The sequence below is a fragment of the Pseudophryne corroboree genome, chromosome 7, assembly GCF_028390025.1.
Source record: "Pseudophryne corroboree isolate aPseCor3 chromosome 7, aPseCor3.hap2, whole genome shotgun sequence".
Lineage (NCBI taxonomy): Eukaryota > Metazoa > Chordata > Amphibia > Anura > Myobatrachidae > Pseudophryne > Pseudophryne corroboree.
The window spans coordinates 114,547,712-114,570,617 of NC_086450.1; the positions used below are offsets into that span (position 1 = coordinate 114,547,712).

The 22,906-nt window shown below is 45.4% G+C and overlaps 1 protein-coding gene across 1 annotated transcript in view; it reads left to right on the forward strand.

The window, feature by feature from the left end:
* Window positions 1-22,906, forward strand: part of LRP2 (LDL receptor related protein 2) — a 449,269-nt gene that overhangs the window by 416,689 nt on the left and 9,674 nt on the right. The window contains exons 77-79 of the mRNA XM_063932587.1: window positions 4,110-4,239; window positions 8,485-8,598; window positions 16,624-16,737. Coding sequence (XP_063788657.1) covers window positions 4,110-4,239; window positions 8,485-8,598; window positions 16,624-16,737 — 358 coding nt within the window. The remainder of the gene's footprint in view (window positions 1-4,109; window positions 4,240-8,484; window positions 8,599-16,623; window positions 16,738-22,906) is intronic.

The following is a 22,906-nucleotide window of genomic DNA, read 5'->3' on the forward strand; positions in this document are numbered from 1 at the left end:
TTCTGCTGAATCTACAAAATAATTAAATACAGTAGATATACAACTGGGTTCTGATCATTTCTTATTCAGTCAGGAATCTTATTTTTCCATGTTTCATTTTCCATTCAACAGTACAAGACTTTGAATAAAGGGGGTAATTCCAAGTTGATCACAGCAGGAAATTTTTTAGCAGTTGGGCAAAACCATGTGCACTGCAGGGGGGGGGGGCAGATATAACATTTGCAGAGAGAGTTAGATTTGGGTGCGGTATTTTGTTTCTGTGCAGGGTAAATACTGGCTGCTTTATTTTTACACTGCAATTTAGATTGCAGATTGAACTCACCACACCCAAATCTAACTCTCTCTGCACATGTTATATCTGCCCCTCCTGCAGTGCACATGGTTTTGCCCAACTGCTAAAAAATTTCCTGCTGCGATCAACTTGGAATTACCCCCCAAATACGTATAATTCCTCCAATATAGAGATTAATGATATGCGCTATTTACTGTAAAATGACTATGTGTAGGTACTTTGAAAATTGCAAGGTAGGGATATATAGAGATGAGTAACTTCTGCAAATCTGTGGTACTTTTGTTTGTAGAAAGAAAAAAAATCTTCCTCTAGGACTTTCACAAGATCACAAGGTGCAGGAGGTGGTTGATGCTACAGTATCTCACTAATATTCCCCATCAGTCATTTTTTAGATAGCCAACCCCTGTAATATTGTTTTTTTTTGTAAACCTAAGGGCGGACCTTCAGCTGGGTGAAGCTTCATACTTTATAAATAAGTCACATCTGTCACTCACCAAGATATACAGAATGAAAAAACTATTCAGTCTAGCTTCCGCTCTCTAGATATCCCATGTCTGAATTTAGGCTCATATTTGCAATATACCTCGCAACGGAATTTTCTGCGCTATATAAGAAACTGTTAATAAATAAATAATAAATATACCTCACTGGGAATGGAAACCCTGCAATATTATTCGCCACCTTAAGGCATATCTTGTGGTTTTATCTTGCACCATTAAACTGGGCAGCACAGGCTCATCGGCACCTGGTTTATTAATTGCCAGCCCCAACATAGGATGACTTCATGTCAGCTGCAGTAGCGTATTTAACACTAGGGAACCAAGGTGGCTGCTTATGGGTACACAGCGGCATACACTGACCGTGGGGAGTGGATTTTTTTTTTTATAGCTATGGCCTGTTTGAGGAAGGGGGCCCCAAATCAGAAACTTACTTAGGGCCCCATTAGGTCTAAATCCGCCTCTGCCGTAACGGGGAATAGCCGTGGCCACGTACTACTTTGAATACTGGTCCCTTTCTGTAGTTGCAGTGCTGCAGTATGTATTTAGTAAACTTTAGGCAGGGTCATTGAGAGTGGGTTCGCTTCCAAGTACTGTACGAGGCGTGGTCTAATCATGGAGGCATGGTCAAACTCCTGTGCCCAAAAAAATAATATAAAAAAAACAGGATGGTATCGGGATCCCGGTGCTTGGGATGCCGGCAGTCAGAACACTGACAGCAGCAGGATCCCGACACCTAACCCACCTTTCCCGCAGCCTGACCCTAAACCCCCTCCTCCCCCCCCCTCCCCGCAGCCTAACCCTAACCCTCCCCAGTGGTGCCTAACCCTCCCTCCCTGCAGCCTTACCCTAACCCTCTTCTGGCCTCACAATACACAACACAGTGACCCCCTGGCGCTACTAACGTTACTCAATTAGTGTATATGTTATATAAAAAAATCTTTTTTTATATTAAAAAAGGATCTGCGTGCAGCTCACTGTAAAAGGGACCTTCTCTTGCCCCTTTAAACTATACTAAAAGCCAAAAAGAAAATACAGACAGCGCTAGCAGATTCCTTATTAAGAATATTTCTTTCTTTCTTTATTTTTATTTTATGTCAACTTTTATATAAAAGAATATAATAAAAAGAATTTCCTTTTCTTACCCCCACTACATTTATTTAGAAATATTCATATCTAGAAAAGCATGGCGATATTATACATAAAACAGTAGTAACACATACAACTTTGTGCTCCTATTCTGTGGAATAGTTCAGATGGATACAATTAGCTCAGACTGTTAGGCTGCAGTGTTACAAAGTGTCCAAATCTCCGTTCAGATGATTAATTGCTCTGTCAACTCCAAACCCAAGCAGATGTAAATACTTTAACAATCCGTAGCAGAGCAGTTGTTACAAAGTCTCTTACTCAGAGTACGGACTAGTATTCAAATACCCATATTGCTTGAAACACACTGAAATTGCTTCCAGACTGCTTCTATTCGAATGCACAGTCTCAATGATTTTCCTCTCACTTTGAGAGTATCAATAATGTCGTTCACAGCAACAGTTATCTAGTTGTTAATTAGCTGATTCGATCTGCAGAGATATAAATGCCTTTCTCAAAGCAGCAAGATTATTCAAGAGTCTCAGCAATTCAGTTTAAACATGGCCATGTTTCTATAGATATTATTACCACATTTCCTCCTGGGTTCCGTTCCTGTATACTCCCGGCTCTGGTGCTCAATTACCATTCATGTAAGCCTTATCCGGAGAACTTCAATGTTTTATCCCAGCGTGATGAGGCAAACTTGTGGCGTGTTGATTTACAGGTAAGTAAGGTCAAATGAGATGCGTTTCTCCGCCTATAGACATCGGCGGCATCGAGGAAGCCGCCGATGTCTATAGGCGGAGAAACGCGTCTCATTTGACCTTACTTACCTGTAAATCAACACGCCACAAGTTTGCCTCATCACGCTGGGATAAAACGTTGAAGTTCTCCGGATAAGGCTTACATAAATGGTAATTGAGCACCAGAGCCGGGAGTATACAGGAACGGAACCCAGGAGGAAATGTGGTAATAATATCTATAGAAACATGGCCATGTTTAAACTGAATTGCTGAGACTCTTGAATAATCTTGCTGCTTTGAGAAAGGCATTTATATCTCTGCAGATCGAATCAGTTAATTAACAACTAGATAACTGTTGCTGTGAACGACATTATTGATACTCTCAAAGTGAGAGGAAAATCATTGAGACTGTGCATTCGAATATAAGCAGTCTGGAAGCAATTTCAGTGTGTTTCAAGCAATATGGGTATTTGAATACTAGTCCGTACTCTGAGTAAGAGACTTTGTAACAACTGCTCTGCTACGGATTGTTAAAGTATTTACATCTGCTTGGGTTTGGAGTTGACAGAGCAATTAATCATCTGAACGGAGATTTGGACACTTTGTAACACTGCAGCCTAACAGTGTGAGCTAATTGTATCCAGCTGAACTATTCCACAGAATAGGAGCACAAAGTTGTATGTGTTACTACTGTTTTATGTATAATATCGCCATGCTTTTCTAGATATGAATATTTCTAAATAAATGTAGTGGGGGTAAGAAAAGGAAATTCTTTTTATTATATTCTTTTATATAAAAGTTGACATAAACTATAAATAAAGAAAGAAAGAAATATTCTTAATAAGGAATCTGCTAGCGCTGTCTGTATTTTCTTTTTGGATCTTCTGGCCTGCCTAACCCTAACCCTCCCTCCCCTCACCCTAAACCTAACCCCTCTCTGCGGTTTTACCAGTGTGGAGTCCCGGCAGTTTTTGTTTGGGATTCCGGCGTTCGGGTTCCTGGCACCGGCATTTTTAGCTGTGTCGGGATTCTAGCTTCGGTAATCCAGCTGCCGGGGTCCCAAAAAGTAATGTGCGCCTTAGCCAGGAGCAAACCAGGAAGGGGGGCAAGCAAGCAGAGGAACCTGCTGCTGCTCAGACAGGTAAGAAGTGTGGGGAGCGAGTGATCTGGGCCCCCATCATGCCCCTCTGACAAGCCAAGACCCAAGTAAGTACTACCTTTCTCCCCCCCAGATCGCCTGACTTTAGTATATGTGGGTTTTTGGTTTTAATTATGGGAACCCTAATGGTGTATTAAAGCTTATTTCTGAATAGGTACTATGAGTATTCATCGCTTTCATACTACTTGTATCATGCTGTTAAATATGACTTTGTGTAATGACACCTGAGGACGGAGAGTACTGTCATGTATAACAATAATAACAACAAGTTTGTAGCACATTTCTGTCTTACAATATACTAACAAGCATACATTTGCCCTGTATTGTTACAGTTTAAGCGGGCTGGTGAAATCAACAGAAAACGGCAATGGAGTAACGTTTCGGTCTGGGGCCGATGTCAGTATGGATATTGGTGTGTCTGGGTTTGGCACAGAGTCTTCTATAGATAAAGTGATGCAGATGGTAAGCACTTTCTATAGGAAACAGCAATAATATCATTATTTACAAAAAAACATGTATAAAGTTAACATTCTCCTTGTCTTACACTGTTTGTAGTACGTAGCTTGGAAAGGTCAAACTGAATGTTTATACCTGATGCGCCAAAACTAGACCACAGTGTTAGGTTTTGTGAAGCACAAAGATGGCTGTCAAGCCTGTCAATGCAATTTATGGCAGGTCTTTCTGGTTCCCTTTTGTCAAAGATATTGGGGTAAATTTACTAAGATTCGTATTTTCCAGATTCAGGTCAAAGTTCAATCACGAATGACATCGAAAGTGTAAAACTGCAACTTTTTGAATTGATTACGACTAATTTACTAAGCTGTCGTATTCGGGTTTTTCTTTTGTTCCGATGTCGATGTCATTCGTGGTTTTTTTTCTATTTTTACGGCAGTGATTAGCAAAACACTGCCGACTTTTTTTACAATCAATCTCGGCCGGATCTGTGTGATCCGTGCTGGGGTTTTTTTTTTTTTAATTAAACACTGTAAAATAATAAAAAAAAATGCGTGGGGTCCCCCCTCCTAAGCATAACCAGCCTCGGGCTCTTTGAGCCGATCCTGGTTGCAAAAATATGGGGGGAAAAATGACAGGGGTTCCCCCATATTTAAGCAACCAGCATCGGGCTCTGCGCCTGGTCCTGGTCCCAAAAATACGGGGGACAAAAAGAGTAGGGGTCCCCCGTATTTTTAAAACCAGCACCGGGCTCCACTAGCTGGACAGATAATGCCACAGCCGGGGGTCACTTTTATATAGTGCCCTGCGGCCGTGGCATCAAAAATCCAACTAGTCACTCCTGGCCGGGGTACCCTGGGGGAGTGGGGACCCCTTCAATCAAGGGGTCCCCCCCCCCAGCCACCCAAGGGCCAGGGGTGAAGCCCGAGGCTGTCCCCCCCCATCCAATGGGCTGCGGATGGGGAGGCTGATAGCCTTTGTTGTAAAAGAAAAGATATTGTTTTTAGTAGCAGTACTACAAGTCCCAGCAAGCCTCCCCCGCATGCTGGTACTTGGAGAACCACAAGTACCAGCATGCGGCGGAAAAACGGGCCCGCTGGTACCTGTAGTACTACTACTAAAAAAATACCCAAAAAAACACAAGACACACACACCGTGAAAGTATAATTTTATTACATACATACACACATACATACATACTTACCTTATGTTCCCACGCAGGTCGGTCCTCTTCTCCAGTAGAATCCAAGGGGTACCTGTTGAAGAAATTATACTCACGAGATCCAGGGGTCCAGGGTCCTCGGGGAATCCAGGTGTAATCCACGTACTTGAAAAAAATAACAAAACGGACACTCGAGCCACGCACTAAAAGGGGACCCATGTTTGCACATGGATCCCCTTTTTCCGACTGCCAGAAACCCACTCTGACTGATGTCTAAGTGGGTTTCTTCAGCCAATCAGGGAGTGCCACGTTGTAGCACTCTCCTGATCGGCTGTGTGCTCCTGTCCTAACTGACAGGCAGCACACGGCAGTGTTACAATGTAGCGCCTATGCGCTCCATTGTAACCAATGCTGGGAACTTTCTTGCTCAGCGGTGACGTCACTTTAGGTCAACCGCAGGGCAGAAAGTTCCCATCATTGGTTACAATGTAGCGCATAGGCGCTACATTGTAACACTGCCGTGTGCTGCCTGTCAGTTAGGACAGGAGCACACAGCCGATCAGGAGAGTGCCACAACGTGGCACTCCCTGATTGGCTGAAGAAACCCACTTAGACAGAAGTCAGAGTGGGTTTCTGGCAGTCGGAAAAAGGGGATCCATGTGCAAACATGGGTCCCCTTTTAGTGCGTGGCTCGAGTGTCCGTTTTGTTATTTTTTTCAAGTACGTGGATTACACCTGGATTCCCCGAGGACCCTGGACCCCTGGATCTCGTGAGTATAATTTCTTCAACAGGTACCCCTTGGATTCTACTGGAGAAGAGGACCGACCTGCGTGGGAACATAAGGTAAGTATGTATGTATGTGTGTATGTATGTAATAAAATTATACTTTCACGGTGTGTGTGTCTTGTCTTTTTTTGGGTATTTTTTTAGTAGTAGTACTACAGGTACCAGCGGGCCCGTTTTTCCGCCGCATGCTGGTACTTGTGGTTCTCCAAGTACCAGCATGCGGGGGAGGCTTGCTGGGCCTTGTAGTACTGCTACTAAAAACAATATCTTTTCTTTTACAACAAAAGCTATCAGCCTCCCCATCCGCAGCCCATTGGATGGGGGGGGACAGCCTCGGGCTTCACCCCTGGCCCTTGGGTGGCTGGGGGGGGGACCCCTTGATTGAAGGGGTCCCCACTCCCCCAGGGTACCCCGGCCAGGAGTGACTAGTTGGATTTTTGATGCCACGGCCGCAGGGCACTATATAAAAGTGACCCCCGGCTGTGGCATTATCTGTCCAGCTAGTGGAGCCCGGTGCTGGTTTTAAAAATACGGGGGACCCCTACTCTTTTTGTCCCCCGTATTTTTGGGACCAGGACCAGGCGCAGAGCCCGATGCTGGTTGCTTAAATATGGGGGAACCCCTGTCATTTTTTTTCCCATATTTCTGCAACCAGGATCGGCTCAAAGAGCCCGAGGCTGGTTATGCTTAGGAGGGGGGACCCCACGCAATTTTTTTTGAAAAAATAAGCACTTTCCCACCCCTTCCCACTGATATACATGCACGGATCTCATGGATCCGTGCATGCCTATCCAATCACGAATAAAAAAAAAAGGTCTGTTTTTTTTTAGCACTTTTTTACGAGTTGTAATTTTTCACGGCAGTGTTTGTTTGTTTTTTGCTTTGCACTTCTTAGTAAATGACCGAGATTCATACTTAAACAGCCGCGTTTTGACCGATGGTGTATTCATTCGTAATTTTTTACTTGGACTTGCAAAAAATTACGAATGCCCTCATCTCTGCCGTGATTAGTGTTTAGTAAATTACCGAGATGACACTTTGATGAAAAAACGGCATCTCGGTCAAAATCGGGAGCTTAGTAAATTTCCCCCATTGTGTACTGCCAACTGAATTTGTATTACTGTAACTACAGTATATGGAACAGGGCTTAATACAACTTAATACACAGTGTATGTGTCTGCATCAGAACACATTCGGCATCACGTGCACAAATATACTATTTCTCCTGGTTGTTAGCAGCCATAGCACCGATTGGCGAAGACTCACATGCAAGGAGCCACCATCATGTGATTCCTTGACACAGCTGCATATTGCACAGCGAACTGGAGAATTTTGCAGAGGTTCTGGTGGTCACATGACAGCTCAACAATGCAAGAACTGATATTGAGTTAATTAATACTGCTACTTAACTAAAAGGTCCACGGACAACATCATCTAGGCTTCCATTCCCATGTGTGATCCTGTTTAACATACTTTGCTGAGACCTGATAGAGAAACTACTAGATGGCTGCTAGACCTTTTATACCCTTTCATTCTAGTAATGCCATACACATGGGCCGAAATACTGTAATTATTTGCCCAGTGTGGAGATGTGCACCTCTATGTGACCACACTGCCCTTATCCATGCACTTCTTCAAATACAAATGTGTCCACATACATCTAGCCTATCTGCATGTTAAACAGCCCTTCTAGTCATGCCGTGCCATGGCTTCTCTCTCTACGTTGGGAAAGAGACATCTGTATATAAGAATCCAATGTTGTCAAACACCAGTGCACTTTAGTCATGTGTTTAGGAAGTAATGAGGGCCATTAGTATAGAATACTCTGGCTGTAATGCTATCAGGTTTATAATGTATGCAGTGTGATAACCTGGAAATGTCTGATAAAACAGTACAGATGTGTACACATACATCTAACCTTAATACGCCATGTAGTGCCAGATGCCTGGCGCTACTGAGCTGTCAGGTCCCGTGCAACTCTGCTAGCGTATCAAATTAATAAGCACAGTCTCCAGGTGCATTCTACTTGCATTGCATTGTAACTAAGATGCCTAATCGGCAGAAAGACGCACCTCGCTAAAAGAGTCACTTGAGACCTGTCACACCGAGATAGGGTGTTTGGCGTGATTGCAGCCAAGAGGTGTGAGCACGCAGCTGATTTTTACTCTTGATAGAAAAGCATTAGTATAAAAGTAGATTAATGCATGCCCTGGCAGAAATAGAAGTTCATGTAAGCCTAGAATGTGTTTTCGTTCTCATGCTATTTTCGCAGTTACATAAAACATGTTTTTTTCTTATTTTCTAGAATGAGACTTTCTCTCTGGATGCTGGGAAAGAGCCATTTGTATATGAGAATCCAATGTATTCAAACACGAGGGACAGTGGTGTCAGCGCTGTGAAAGTCAGTCAGCCACCAGATGTAAGATGCCACATTAATCACACCGATCTCTGTAGGCCTTCTCCTGTAATGTATACACAGAGCATTATACAGAATGTATAATCATTCACATCAGTCCCTGACACAATGAAAATTGCTGTCTAAATTCTCCACTACACAAATACTAACATCAACATTAACCTACCAGTATGTTTTCGGAATGTGTGGTAACTGAGGAAACGCACACAGGCACGGGAAGTAAATACAAACTCCACACTGATAGTGCCTTGGCCTTAATGGAACCCATGGCCCCAGGAGTGTGGTAGTGTTTGTCTGTTATATCCCTTTCACACCAAAAAACCTGGGATACTGAACATGGGAGGTAATTCAGATCTGATCGCTGGGCAGCGATTTTTGCAGCCCTGCGATCAGATAGTCGCCGCCTACAGGGTGAGTGTATTTTCGCTGTGCAAGTGTGCGATCGCATGTGTAGCAGAGCTGCACAAACTGATTTTGTACAGTCTCTGCGCAGCCCAGGACTTACTCAGCCGCTGCGATCACTAAGCCTGTCCGGGACCGGATTTGACATCAGACACCTGCCCTGCAAACGCTTGGACATGGCTGCGTTTTTCCAAACACTCCTTGAAAACAGTCAATTGCCACCCAGAAACGCCCTCTTCCTGTCAGTCTCCTCACGCGTCCGTCGCGCCTGCTGATCGCAGGCCATGAGAAAACGCAGCCTAGCGATCAGGTCTGAATCGGCCCCATGGTTTCAATCCTTGTCACTGTGGCTTGAAACTCTGGTCACGCCGCAGGCTAGACTAGGGTTATCGCCAGGTCTTCCCTCTACCGGCAACTGGAGATGAGCTCTGTATGATTTAGGGTAATCCAGGATGGATGACCCAGGTCACACCATTCTTACCGTAGGCTACCCGGGGCGGGGCCGGATTCAACCATGCAGAGACGGATTAAAGGGGGGATACCAGGGGTAAGCACCCTCGGGCCCCTCTTTATAAAAGGCCCCCCGTCCCCCACCACAGATCGGATGTCTATTACCGATCCGGTCTGCGGCACTTCTCACCTCCCTGACTGCCTCACAGCAGCCACTCCCAGCGCCGCAGATCAGGACTGGCCTGTCAAGCGACGGGTGAACTGACCAATTGTAAGTGCATCTGCAGCCTGCAGTCAGTGACTGGCTGTCATAGAGGCTGCAGGGAAGAGGGAGGCGGGATCCCTGGCATGGCGTCTGTGCTGTGGAGGTTGTCTGACTGTGTTGTGCTCAGAGGAGGAACGTGCATGCAAATCTCGCTGCCCTGCTTTAATGTATGACACAGCCTATCCTTACCAGCAGCAGCGGAAAAGTAAGAGACAGGCTGTGTTGAACTTTTTATTTATATTATTTAAATGTGAACATAAGCCTCTGGGTTTTATATAAATACACACACACACACTGTATATGTGTGTATATATACACATACAGTATATGTGTGTGTGTATATATATATATGTGTGTGTGTGTGTGTGTGTGTGTGTGTGTGTGTGTGTGTGTGTGTTAATATATTTATGTATATATATATATATATTGGAAAAAAATAAATATATATATACACGTACATATACACACACACACCTCGTGTGTGTGTGTGTATATGTGTGCACTATATATATATATATATATATATATATATATATATATATAATTATATATATGTATTATTATTTTAATTTTAGCTCTTAGGACCCCTGTCTTAAGTACCCCGGGCCCCCCAAAGACTTAATCCAGCCCTTCAACCATGATAGTTACCAGGGTCACATTCTCGGGTATCACAACCCGTATAGACCCTTTCACACCAAAACTGGACCCGGGTTATAAGTTTAGCGTGAAAGGGGTATTAGGCTGCCAAGAAGATTGCAAATTAATTAGTATTGGGAATATTTTTGTTTAAGAATGACTCTCAATAGTTCTATGTTTGATTTATAAATGGAGAAACAAAAAATCATCTTGCTGACCCTTTACCAGGGTCACCTAAGTTTAAATGGGAACTATGTCATCATTATGATCATCTTAATGTTTAAAACAATGATCTGGCTATTATTGGTTCTCCTTTATGTTTGTATGCAATGCTGATGTTTTCACAACGGAGCAATTATCAGTAGACTGTGCATGTGCCGCGATCGCACTGTGCATGCGCCAGGGTACCTTGGCACGCACTCTCATGGAAGATTTAATCGCAGAGTGATTGACAGGAAGTGATCGTTACGTGTCATTGTTTTTGGGGAGTGTATCTGCCTTCATCTGCGATCATGTACAGAGAGAAACATGGTCGCATCACCACTGCCGCGGCCAGTCTGTGTAGCCATAGGTCTACCCTTAGTCGATGTTCCTCGTTCTTGTGTATTGGCAGTGAATGTGTAATCAGTTGTTAATGAGTTGGCGATAGCTCCGGGGGGGGGGGGGGGGGGGGGCTCTTTTCATTTCAATGCGGCTGCTTCAGTTGCTAACATTAGCAATTCCGTAGCCTAGAAAATCGCACTTGCTATAGCATGTGTGTACAAACATGAATTAGGCCCATCGTTAGTAATCCTGCTGGGACCAGTTACCACCTGTCTAAGGCTTTGGGGTATACTTATCACATTTTACACTTTTAATGCAGTTGAGAAGTGGTAATATCACCCATATTCCCATTTTGGTAATGTAAATTACCGCTAACAATTATCATTCTTTGGGCGCCAGGACAGAGCTTGCGAGCAAGCCTTGACCTGGTGATGGATTAGAAACATAATGATGCAGTAGCTACCGCTACCAATTTGCTTCTGGATTTGGAGCTGACAGGCCTATTGTGCATGAGCAGCCATCAGGGGCTGATGAGGAGAGATCTGGAGGATCTGTCTCTCAAAAAACTTGCATGGGAAGATGGCGTTAACTACCGGGTCAAACATTCTGGAACTTGGTAAATCTTGCAATTTAGCAGATCCCATAGAAACTAATGGGGCTGTGGAAATGGGAAAATCTCCAATATCTGCTGTGGGCCCCCTAGATACATTCTTGTAATGCTTAAAATTTGCAGATATCCCCCGAAAACAGCAATGCTGAGCAGGAGATCCAGGCCCCCAGTTTCCCCCATTTTCATCATGCTGGGGCTATGCCCAGAACTTCCAGAGCTGCTGAACAGCCCCCAGCCTCTTCTGGAGCCGAGAGTTTCTGTGGATGAGGCACATGCACCCGCCATCCATTCTCCACCGTTTTGCATGCAAAGCATCCATTTCACAGTGTCTGCTCCCCCACCCGCGGGACACTTTGGGGGAGATTCAAATGTTTGAAAAATTGGTTGGGTGTCTGTTATTTCCTGTCTATTAGATAGGGAAAAAAAAGACTCCCAACTGATTTTCAAACATTTGAATCTCCCCCTTTGTATCTGGAACAAACCATGTTGCCATGCAAGGGGTCAAATACATTTATATTTTTTCTGTGCAGGGTAAACGCTGTCCATTTGCATGTAGCCCACAAATGTTAGACAGCTTGACTTTAAAGCTGGGTACACATGGGACGATCTAGCCAACTATTTTGGCTAGATAGGTCGTTGAACGATAATATCGTTCCGTGTGTAGAGGCTAGCTCGTTCACTAGGTGCGCTCCCGTGGGTAAACGACAAAATCATTGATAGACTGTGCAGCAAGGTCAATTTTGGCTAGCTCGTTCATGATCGTTCACTGTTTACACAGTGTGTAAGAACGATGAATGATTTTGACTAGATGATGTCATCTAGCCACTAAGAAAATATTTACATTTTGAGCCAGAAACCATCTAGGAAAGATCTTTGAAAGACTGAAAGATTTGGCTAGATCTTTCCATGTGTACACTCTAGATCAGAGATTTTCAACATTTTACAACTCGCGGCATACTGAACAAGATTTAAATATTGCCAGGCACATTCAAATATAATGGTGATGCATGGTGCAGTTGCGTGTCCTAGGATGTCATGTCGCAGCTTCTCCATAGGTAACGCCTGAGCCACATCTGAGAAAGCCAGAAGAGCCCAACACTGCCCGGGCCCAAAATTGGAACTAGCTCTGCAACCACTAAACCCACCAGTATTGATCGTTCCAGGGCCTCAGTAGCGGCAAAACACTGACGAGCCTGGCTGTGCTTCCATGGTGGCACACCTGTAGACTGCTCAGGGCACACTAGTGTGCCACGACACAATGGTTGAAAAACACTGCTCTAGATTGTTGAGTCAGGAGCAGGGAGCTGAAAGTGAACGATTTTATCTTTCGGTCTTTCCATGTGTACCCAGCTTTACACTGCAATTTAGATTTCAGTTTGGACACACCCCACCCAGATCTAAGGGGGTCATTCCGAGTTGTTCGCTCGCAAGCTGCTTTTAGCAGCATTGCACACGCTAAGCCGCCGCCTACTGGGAGTGAATCTTAGCATCTTAAAATTGCGAACGAAAGATTCGCAATATTGCGATAAGACATCTCTGTGCAGTTTCTGAGTAGCTCGAGACTTACTCTGCCAGTGCGATCAGTTCAGTGCTTGTCGTTCCTGGTTTGACGTCACAAACACTCTATTGATGAGCGGATTCGGTTTTACTCGGTTTTACTCGGTTCTCAAAACCGAATCTTATTGGCTCACTGATGTCACGTGTTTTGGATAGCCAATAAAATTCGGTTTTGAGAACCGAGTAAAACCGAGTAAAACCGAATCCGCTCATCACTAAAACACACCCAGCGTTCGCCCAGACACTCCTCCGTTTCTCCAGCCACTCCCGCGTTTTTCCCAGAAACGGTAGCGTTTTTTCACACGCCCATAAAACGGCCTGTTTCCGCCCAGAAACACCCACTTCCTGTCAATCACATTACGATCACCAGAACGATGAAAAAGCCATGAGTAATATTCCTAACTGCATAGCAAATTTACTTGGCGCAGTCGCAGTGCGAACATTGCGCATGCGCATTAAGCGGAAAATCGCTGCGATGCGAAGAAATTTACAGAGCGAACAACTCGGAATGACCCCCTAAATCTCTGCACATGTTACATCTGCCCCACCTGCAGTGCAACATGGTTTTCCACAGTTACTTGCTTTCTCTTTTTTGCTTTCATTCCAAATCAGTATCAGGCCATGTACAATGTTCAGCATATAACACTTATTATATGAATACTTTTAAAGGGGCTGATTTTAGATGTAAGAGCAAGTCCTGCTACTGGGTACAAACTGTACTCCTGTAAAATAGGAGATGTACTAAGCCCAACCTGTTGTGAGGGGGTTACAGCCTAATCTAACTGTAAAATTCAGAGTAGTGCTGGACAGTACAGTATATGTGTGAAGCAGGAAAATCATGTAGTATTACCCTACATGCAAACAATGTATTAATAATAATATAGCCTCAGGCATGATGTATCATAATCATGTGCAAACATTGGGATTGTCTTTATTGCAAATGGCAATGTGAGTGAAGCTGTTTAGTGCATTGCTTAGAATCTCCAACAAAGTGAAACATGGAGGCGCAAAACAGGTACCATAAAAACTGTTAGAAAAAGCCTTAGCTGAAAACTGCAAATATCCAAACCTTTTCGTACAGTGAGAATAGTTGTGCACCCCAGAGAACAACAAGGAAAGTCCTTAAAATTCCCCTTTCATTCATCTGGGGGACACTGCATTATTCATTACCTCTGGGTTAGAGTATGGGCTTATGGAGGTTAGACACTAGAACACTAGAAGCACGCAAATCTTCCCATCCAAAACGGACATCCTCCGTACTGAAGGTATGGAAACTGTAACATTTTGTAAATGTGTGCACAGAGGACCAGGCCGCAGCCCTATTCATCTGTTCCACTGAGGCACCACAGCGAACTGCCCAAGAAGCCCCAAACAGCGCAAGTCAAATGAGCTTGCAGTGGGGCAGGAACGGGAAAATATAAAGACACTAAAGCCTGCTGAATGGCCGATGTGACCCAACGAGCAGTGGTCCTCTTAGACTCGAGGCTGACCAACCCTCTTTGGAGCATCGCTTAGCTCCAAAAGACTCTCTGTCGGCTGGGTGTGGTACGGACCACACCCAGCAAAGCCAGAGGTGACGAGTCTGGAGAAGAAGAGTCTGGAGGAAAAAGCTGGAAGAACGATGTTCAGATTAAGATGGAATGCAGACACTACCTTAGTTAGAAAGGAAGGTTTTTGACCTTATCTGAATTAAAAATGATCAAAGGGGGTTTGCAAGACAAAGCAGCCTACTTGGAGACCCTTGAAGCGGACGTGATTGCCAGGAGAACACCAGCGCAAATCAAGGCGAACAGTGGGTTCATATCTGCTTATGTTCTGCAGAGAGGAGTATTCTACTGTGCAGACTCAGTCTTCTAGTCCTCCAGGGAAGCTTCATACCCTATCCCAAGATGGCTACAGAGTTCTCTACTGAACATGTGCAGGGGCCATCTTGTCTCTCCTGTGTGGCATGACATGGTAGGATACAGAAGTCTCCTGCTCAGCTCCTATGAGAGACCTGGCTATCACCTGCTATGAAGCTTTTTCAGCATCCCTGAACCACTACCAGTTTGCAGTATACACTCACCGGCTAGTAAGCTGTATGAAACACCACTGGTTAAATAACTGGGCTATTCATAGTTTGAGTCATCCATCATCAACTCTTTTGTGCTTCATAACTGACCACCTGTGCATAAGCTATGGGTGGACTTTAGATTTGGTCAGGTTCTACTCAACAATGTGTACCCTAACTCAAAAAATTATAAAATTATAGAAAATAGACCTTTGTACTATTGACTTTCCTACCACCACACAGCCATGTTAATGAAGACCGAAGCTCAAGAAGCCTTTTCCCAGCAGAGCAATATAATTGTCAAATAGAAATCCTCAAACTCTGGATTAATGACAAATAGTACATTATATAATACAATGGTAGTTCACAGCACATTTGAATCATGTGTTTTAAGAAATATTGAGAATCATTATTATAGAATTCTCTCTTCTCAATACAGTATATGCAAGGTAATAAACTGGATACTATATGTTTGATATAAAATGTTACAAACCGAGTCCTGATAATACGCATTAGTATAATTGGGCAGTACGGATGGTGTAATGGTTAGCATTACTGCCTCACAGCACTAAGGTCATGGGTTCAATTTCCACCATGTCTCTAACTGTGTGGAGTTTGTATATTCTCCCCGTACTTGGGTGGGTTTCCTCCAGGCACTCTGGTTTCCTCCCACAATCCAAAAATATACTGGTAAGTTAATTGGATCACAACAAAATTAACCCTAGCGTGAATGTTTGTGTGTACATGTGATAGGGAATATAGGCCCTCATTCCGAGTTGATCGCTCGTTAGCTGCTTTTAGCAGCAGTGCAAACACTAGGCCGCCGCCCTCTGGGAGTGTTTCTTAGCTTAGCAGAAGTGCGACTGAAAGGATCGCAGAAGTGCTACAAAAAAAGATTGTGCAGTTTCTGAGCAGCTCGAAACTTACTCCTAGCTAGCGATCACTTCAGACTGTTTAGTTCCTGATTTGACGTCACAAACACGCCCTGCGTTTGGCCAGCCACTCCCCCGTTTCTCCAGCCACTCCTGCGTTTTTATCGGGCACGCCTGCGTTTTTACACACACTCCCCGAAAACGTTCAGTTTCCGCCCAGAAACACCCACTTCCTGTCAATCACTCACCGATCAGCAGTGCTACTGAAAAGCGTCGCTAGACCTTGTGTGAAACTGCATAGTTTTGTGTGAAAGTACGTCGCGCGTGCTCACTGCGCACCATACGCATGCACAGAAATGCCGCTTTTTCACCTAACCGCCGTGCTGCGACCGATACAGCTAGCAATCAACTCGGAATGAGGGCCATAGATTGTAAGCTCCAGTGGGGCAGGGACTGTAAATGGGGAAAATATTCTCTGTAAAGCGCTGCGGAATATGTGTGCGCTATATATATATAACTGGTAATAAATAATAATAATTAGTTTATATTAATGCCATGTTAGCAGAAATCCATGTAATTTAGGCTTTTTTGTCATGCTATTTCCGCAGTTATAGAAGACATTGTTTTCATTATTATTTTCCAGAAAGAGACCTTCACTCTGGATGCTGGAAAAGAGCCAATGGTGTATGAGAATCCAATGTATTCAAGCTCCAGGGAAACTGATGTCAGCATTGTGAATATCAGTCAGCCCCCAGATGTAAGAGACCTGATTACAGTTAGCTAATGCATGTTATTTTCCTGTGCTGTGTTTTCAAGTATACAGTGCAAATAAAGAATGCACTTTGAATTCTTTGTAAGGCCACACCCACTGGCATTGTGCTGCCGCATATGCATGACGTGCATTGTCTGCTAGGTTGCAGAATCTGATTAGAGCACACTCTTGGCCTTCACAATGCATTTACCAACAGCAACCGCAACACTGCTGCAACAGTAACAAATGCTAGTAACAACGACAGTAGGTGTGGAGACACTAAAACCAATGGTTTCTAGACTAAAATACATTTACTTGTGTTTTACATGCATTATAACCCTAGTAAAACGCACATCATAAATGCTATTTCTCTAACGTCCTAGTGGATGCTGGGAACTCCGAAAGGACCATGGGGAATAGCGGGCTCCGAAGGAGGCTGGGCACTCTAGAAAGATTTATGACCACCTGGTGTGCACTGGCTCCTCCCACTATGACCCTCCTCCAAGCCTCAGTTAGATCTTGTGCCCGGCCGAGGTTGGATGCACACTAGGGGCTCTCCTGAGCCTCTAGAAAGAAAGTATAGAATTAGGTTTTTTATTTTCAGTGAGACCTGCTGGCAACAGGCTCACTGCAGCGAGGGACTAAGGGGAGAAGAAGCGAACTCGCCTGCTTGCAGCCGGATTGGGCTTCTTAGGCCACTGGACACCATTAGCTCCAGAGGGATCGACCGCAGGCCCAGTCCTTGGTGTTCGGTCCCGGAGCCGCGCCGCCGTCCCCCTTACAGAGCCAGAAGCAAGAAGAGGTCCGGAAAATCGGCGGCAGAAGACATCAGTCTTCACCAAGGTAGCGCACAGCACTGCAGCTGTGCGCCATTGCTCCTCATGCACACTTCACACTCCGGTCACTGAGGGTGCAGGGCGCTTGGGGGGGGCGCCCTGAGCAGCAATAAAAACACCTTGGCTGGCAAAAATACTACAATATATAGCCCCAGAGGCTATATATGTGGTAAATACCCCTGCCAGAATCCAGAAAAAAGCGGGAGAATAGGCCGCGGAAAAGGGGCGGAGCTATCTCCCTCAGACACACTGGCGCCATTTTCTCTTCACAGTGCAGCTGGAAGAAAGCTCCCCAGGCTCTCCCCTGTAGTTTTCAGGCTCAAAGGGTTAAAAAGAGAGGGGGGGCACTAAATTTAGGCGCAATAATGTATATACAAGCAGCTATTGGGGAAAATTCACTCAGTTATAGTGTTAATCCCCACATTATATAGCGCTCTGGTGTGTGCTGGCATACTCTGTCTCCCCAAAGGGCTTTGTGGGGTCCTGTCCTCAGTCAGAGCATTCCCTGTGTGTGTGCGGTGTGTCGGTACAGCTGTGTCGACATGTTTGAGGAGGAGGCTTATATAGTGACGGAGCAGATGCCGATAAATGTGATGTCGCCCCCTGTGGGGCCGACACTAGAGTGGATGGTTAGGTGAAAGGTATTAACCGACAGTGTCAACTCCTTACATAAAAGGGTGGATGACGTAACAGCTGTGGGACAGCCGGCTTCTCAGCCCGCGCCTGCCCAGGCGTCTCAAAGGCCATCAGGGGCTCAAAAACGCCCGCTCATTCAGATGGCAGACACAGATGTCGACACGGAGTCTGACTCCAGTGTCGTCAAGGTTGAGACATATACACAATCCACTAGGAACTTCCGTGACTTGATCCCGGCAATAAAAAATGTGTTACACATTTCTGACATTAACCTCTAAAAATGGGTTTTTATGTTTGGGGAGAAAAAGCAGGCAGTGTTTTGTTCCCCCATCAGATGAATGAATGAAGTGTGTGAGAAGCGTGGGTTCCCCCTGATAAGAAACTGGTAATTTAAAAAAAGTTACTGATGGCGTACCTTTTCCCGCCAGAGGATAAGTTACGCTGGGAGATATCCCCTAGGGTGGATAAGGCGCTCACACGGTTGTCAAAATAGGTGGCACTGCCGTTTTAGGAACGGCCACTTTGAAGGTACCTGTTGATAAAAAGCAGGAGGCTATCCTGAAGTCTGTTTTACACACTCAGGTACTAGACTGAAACCTGCAGAGCGTGCTGCTGCAGCGTGGTCGGTGACCCTGTCAAACATACTAGTTTGCTAACATGAGAACATATTAAAGACGTCGTCTTATATATGAGGGATGCACAGAGGGATATTTTGCCGGCTGGCATCCAAAATGAATGTAATGTCCATTCTGTCAGGAGGGTATTAGAGACCTGTCACTGGACAGGTGATGCTGACTTTAAAAGGCGCATAGAGATTCTGCCTTATAAGAGTGAGGAATTATTTGGGGATGGTCTCTGGGACCTCGTATCCGCAGCAACAGCTGGGAAGAAATATTTTTACCTCAGTTTTCCTCACAGACTAAGAAAGCACTGTATTATCAGGTACAGTCCTTTCGGCTTCAGAAAAGCAAGCGGGTCAAAGGCGCTTCCTTTCTGTACAGAGACAAGGGAAGAGGGAAAAAGCTGCACCAGTCAGCCTGTTCCCAGCATGACGCGGGGGCTCCACAGGTGTAGCCAGGTACGGTGGGGGGCCGTCTCAAAAATTTCAGCGATCAGTGGGTTCGCTCACAGGTGGATCCCTGTTTCATTCAAGTAGTATTTCAAGGGTACAAGCTGGAATTCGAGATGTCTTCCCCCCGCCGTTTCCTCAAATATGCCTTGCCGACAACTCCCTCAAGCAGGGAGGCTGTGCTAGAGGCAATTAATAATACTTAAGGTGCCCCTACTTCAACAAGGACGGGGTTACTATTCCACACGGTTTGGGGTACCGAAACCGCATGGTTCGGTGTGACCCTTTTTTATATTTAAAATCCTTGAACACATACATAAAAAAATTCAAGTTCAAGATGGAATCGCCCAGGGCGGTTATTGCAAGCCTGGACGAGGGGGATTACATGGTATCCCGGGACATCAAGGATGCTTACCTGCATGTCCCCATTTACTAGCCTCGCCAGGAGTACCTCAGATTGTGGTACAGGATTACCATTACCAAGTCCAGACTCTGCCGTTTGGACTGTACATGGCACCGAGGGTGTTACCAAGGTAATGGCCGGAATGATGATACTCCTTCGAAAAAGGGGAGTTTTTAATGATCCCGTACTTGGACAATCTCCTTATAAGGGCGAGGTCCAAGGAGCAGTTGCTAGTCGGGGTAGCACTATTTTGGAAAGTGCTACAACAGCACGGTTGGATTCTAAACAGTCCAAAGACACAGCTGTTTCCTACGACACGTCTACTGTTCCTGGGGATGGTTCTGGACACAGACCAGAAATAAGTGTTTCTCCCGGAGGAGAAAGCCATGGAGCTGTCATCTCTAGTCAGAGACCTCCTGAAGCCAAAACAGTTATCGGTGCATCATTGCACGCGAGTCCTGGGAAAAATGATAGCTTCCTACGAAGCAATCCCATTCGGCAGGTTCCATGCAAGAACTTTTCAGGGGGACCTGTTGGACAGGTGGTCCAGATCACATCTTCAGATGCATCGGCTGATAACCCTGTCTCCAAGGACCAGGGTATCTCTACTGTAGTGGCTGCAGAGTGCCCATCTTCAAGAGGGCCGCAGGTTCGACATACAGGACTAGGTCCTAGTGACCATGGATGCCAGCCTTTGAGGCTGGGGGGCAGTCACACAGGGAAGAAGCTTCCAGGGACTTTGGTCAAGTCAGGTGACTTCCCTACATAAATATTTTGGAACTGAGGGCCATTTACAATGCCCTGAGTCAGGCAAGGCCTCTGCTTCAAAAGGCCGGTCCTGATCCAATCAGACAACATCACGGCAGTCGCCCATGTAAACCAACAGGGCGGCACAAGAAGCAGGATGGCGATGGCAGAAGCCACAAGGATTCTCCGATGGGCGGAAAATCATGTGTTAGCACTGTCAGCAGTGTTCATTCTCGGAGTGGACAACTGGGAAGCAGATCTTCTCAGCAGACACGACTTCCACCCGAGAGAGTGGGGACTTCATCCAGAAGTCTTCCAAAGGATTGTACACCATTGGGAAAGGCCACAGGTGGACATGAAGGCGTCCCGCCTCAACAAAAAGCTATAAAAGATATTGCGCCAGGTCAAGGGACCTTCAGGCGATAGCTGTGGACGCTCTGGTAACACCGTGGGTGTACCAGTCGGTTTATGTGTTCCCCCCTCTGCCTCTCATACCAAAGGTACTGAGAATAATAAGAAGGCGAGGAGTAAGAACGATACTCGTGGTTCCGGATTGGCCAAGAAGAGCCTGGTACCCAGAACTTCAAGAAATTATATCAGAGGACCCATGGCCTCTGCCGCTCAGACAGGACCTGCTGCAGCAGGGGCCCTGTCTGTTCCAAGACTTACCGCGGCTACGTTTTGATGGCATGGCGGTTGAACGCCGGATCCTAAAGGAAAAGGGCATTCCGGAGGAAGTCATTCCTACGCTGATTCAAGCCAGGAAAGATGTAACTGCAAAACATTATCACCGCATATGGCGGAAATATGTTGCTTGGTGTGAGGCCACAAAAGGCCCCAACAGAGGAATTTCAACTAGGTCGATTTCTGCATTTCCTACAAGCAGGAGTGTCTATGGGCCTAAAATTAGGCTCCATTAAGATACAGATCTCGGCTCTGTCGATTTTCTTCCAGAAAGAATTAACTTCAGTACCTGAAGTTCAGACATTGTAAAAGGAGTGCTGCATATTCAGCCCCCGGTTGTGCCTCCAGTGGCACCTTGGGATCTCAACGTGGTGTTGAGTTTCTTAAAATCACATTGGTTTGAACCACTAAAAACCGTGGATCTAAAATATCTCACGCGGAAAGTGGTCATGTTATTGACCTTGGCTTCGGCCAGGCGTGTATCAGAATTGGCGGCTTTGTCATATAAAAGTCCTTATCTGATTTTCCATATGGAGAGGGCAGAATTGAGGACTCGTCCCCAGTTTCTCCCTAAGGTGGTATCAGTTTTTCACTTGAACCAACCTATTGTGGTGCCTGCGGCTACTAGGGACTTGGAGGATTCCAAGTTACTGGACGTAGTCAGGGCCTTGAAAAATTATGTTTCCAGGACGGCTAGAGTCAAGAAAATTGACTCGCTATTTATCCTGTATGCACCCAACAGACTGGGTGCTCCTGCTTCTAAGCAGACTATTGCTCGCTGGATCTGTGACACGATTCAGCAGGCGCATTCTGCGGCTGGACTGCCGCATCCTAAATCAGTGAAAGCCCATTCCACAGGGAAGGTGGGCTCATCTTGGGCGGCTGCCCGAGAGGTCTCGGCTTTACAACTTTGCCGAGCTGTTACTTGGTCAGGGGCAAACACGTTTGCAAAATTCTACAAATTTGATACCCTGGCTGAGGAGGACCTTGAGTTCTCTCATTCGGTGCTGCAGAGTCATCCGCACTCTCCCGCCCGTTTGGGAGCTTTGGTATAATCCCCATGGTCCTTTCGGAGTTCCCAGCATCCACTAGGACGTTAGAGAAAATAAGATTTTACTCACCGGTAAATCTATTTCTCGTAGTCCGTAGTGGATGCTGGGCGCCCATCCCAAGTGCGGATTGTCTGCAATACTGGTAAATAGTTATTGCTAACTAAAGGGTTATTGTTGAGCCATCTGTTGAGAGGCTCAGTTGTTTTCATACTGTTAAACTGGATATAGTATCACGAGTTGTACGGTGTGATTGGTGTGGCTGGTATGAGTCTTACCCGGGATTCAAAATCCTTCCTTATTATGTCAGCTCGTCCGGGCACAGTGTCCTAACTGAGGCTTGGAGGAGGGTCATAGTGGGAGGAGCCAGTGCACACCAGGTGGTCATAAATCTTTCTAGAGTGCCCAGCCTCCTTCGGAGCCCGCTATTCCCCATGGTCCTTTCGGAGTTCCCAGCATCCACTACGGACTACGAGAAATAGATTTACCGGTGAGTAAAATCTTATTTTAACTGTTGTATAACTTTACGGCCCAACTCAACAAAAGAGAATCAGCTAAACTGACATTGTATAACTATTATTTCAGGGGAGCGTGTCAGGGGAAGAGAAGAATGCTTTAATGTATGAACCTTGGGGGTCATTCCGAGTTGTTTTTCTCGGTAAAAATTTTCGCATCGCAGCGATTTTCTGCTTAATGCGCATGCGCAATGTCCGCACTGCGACTGCGCCAAGTAAATTTGCTATGCAGTTAG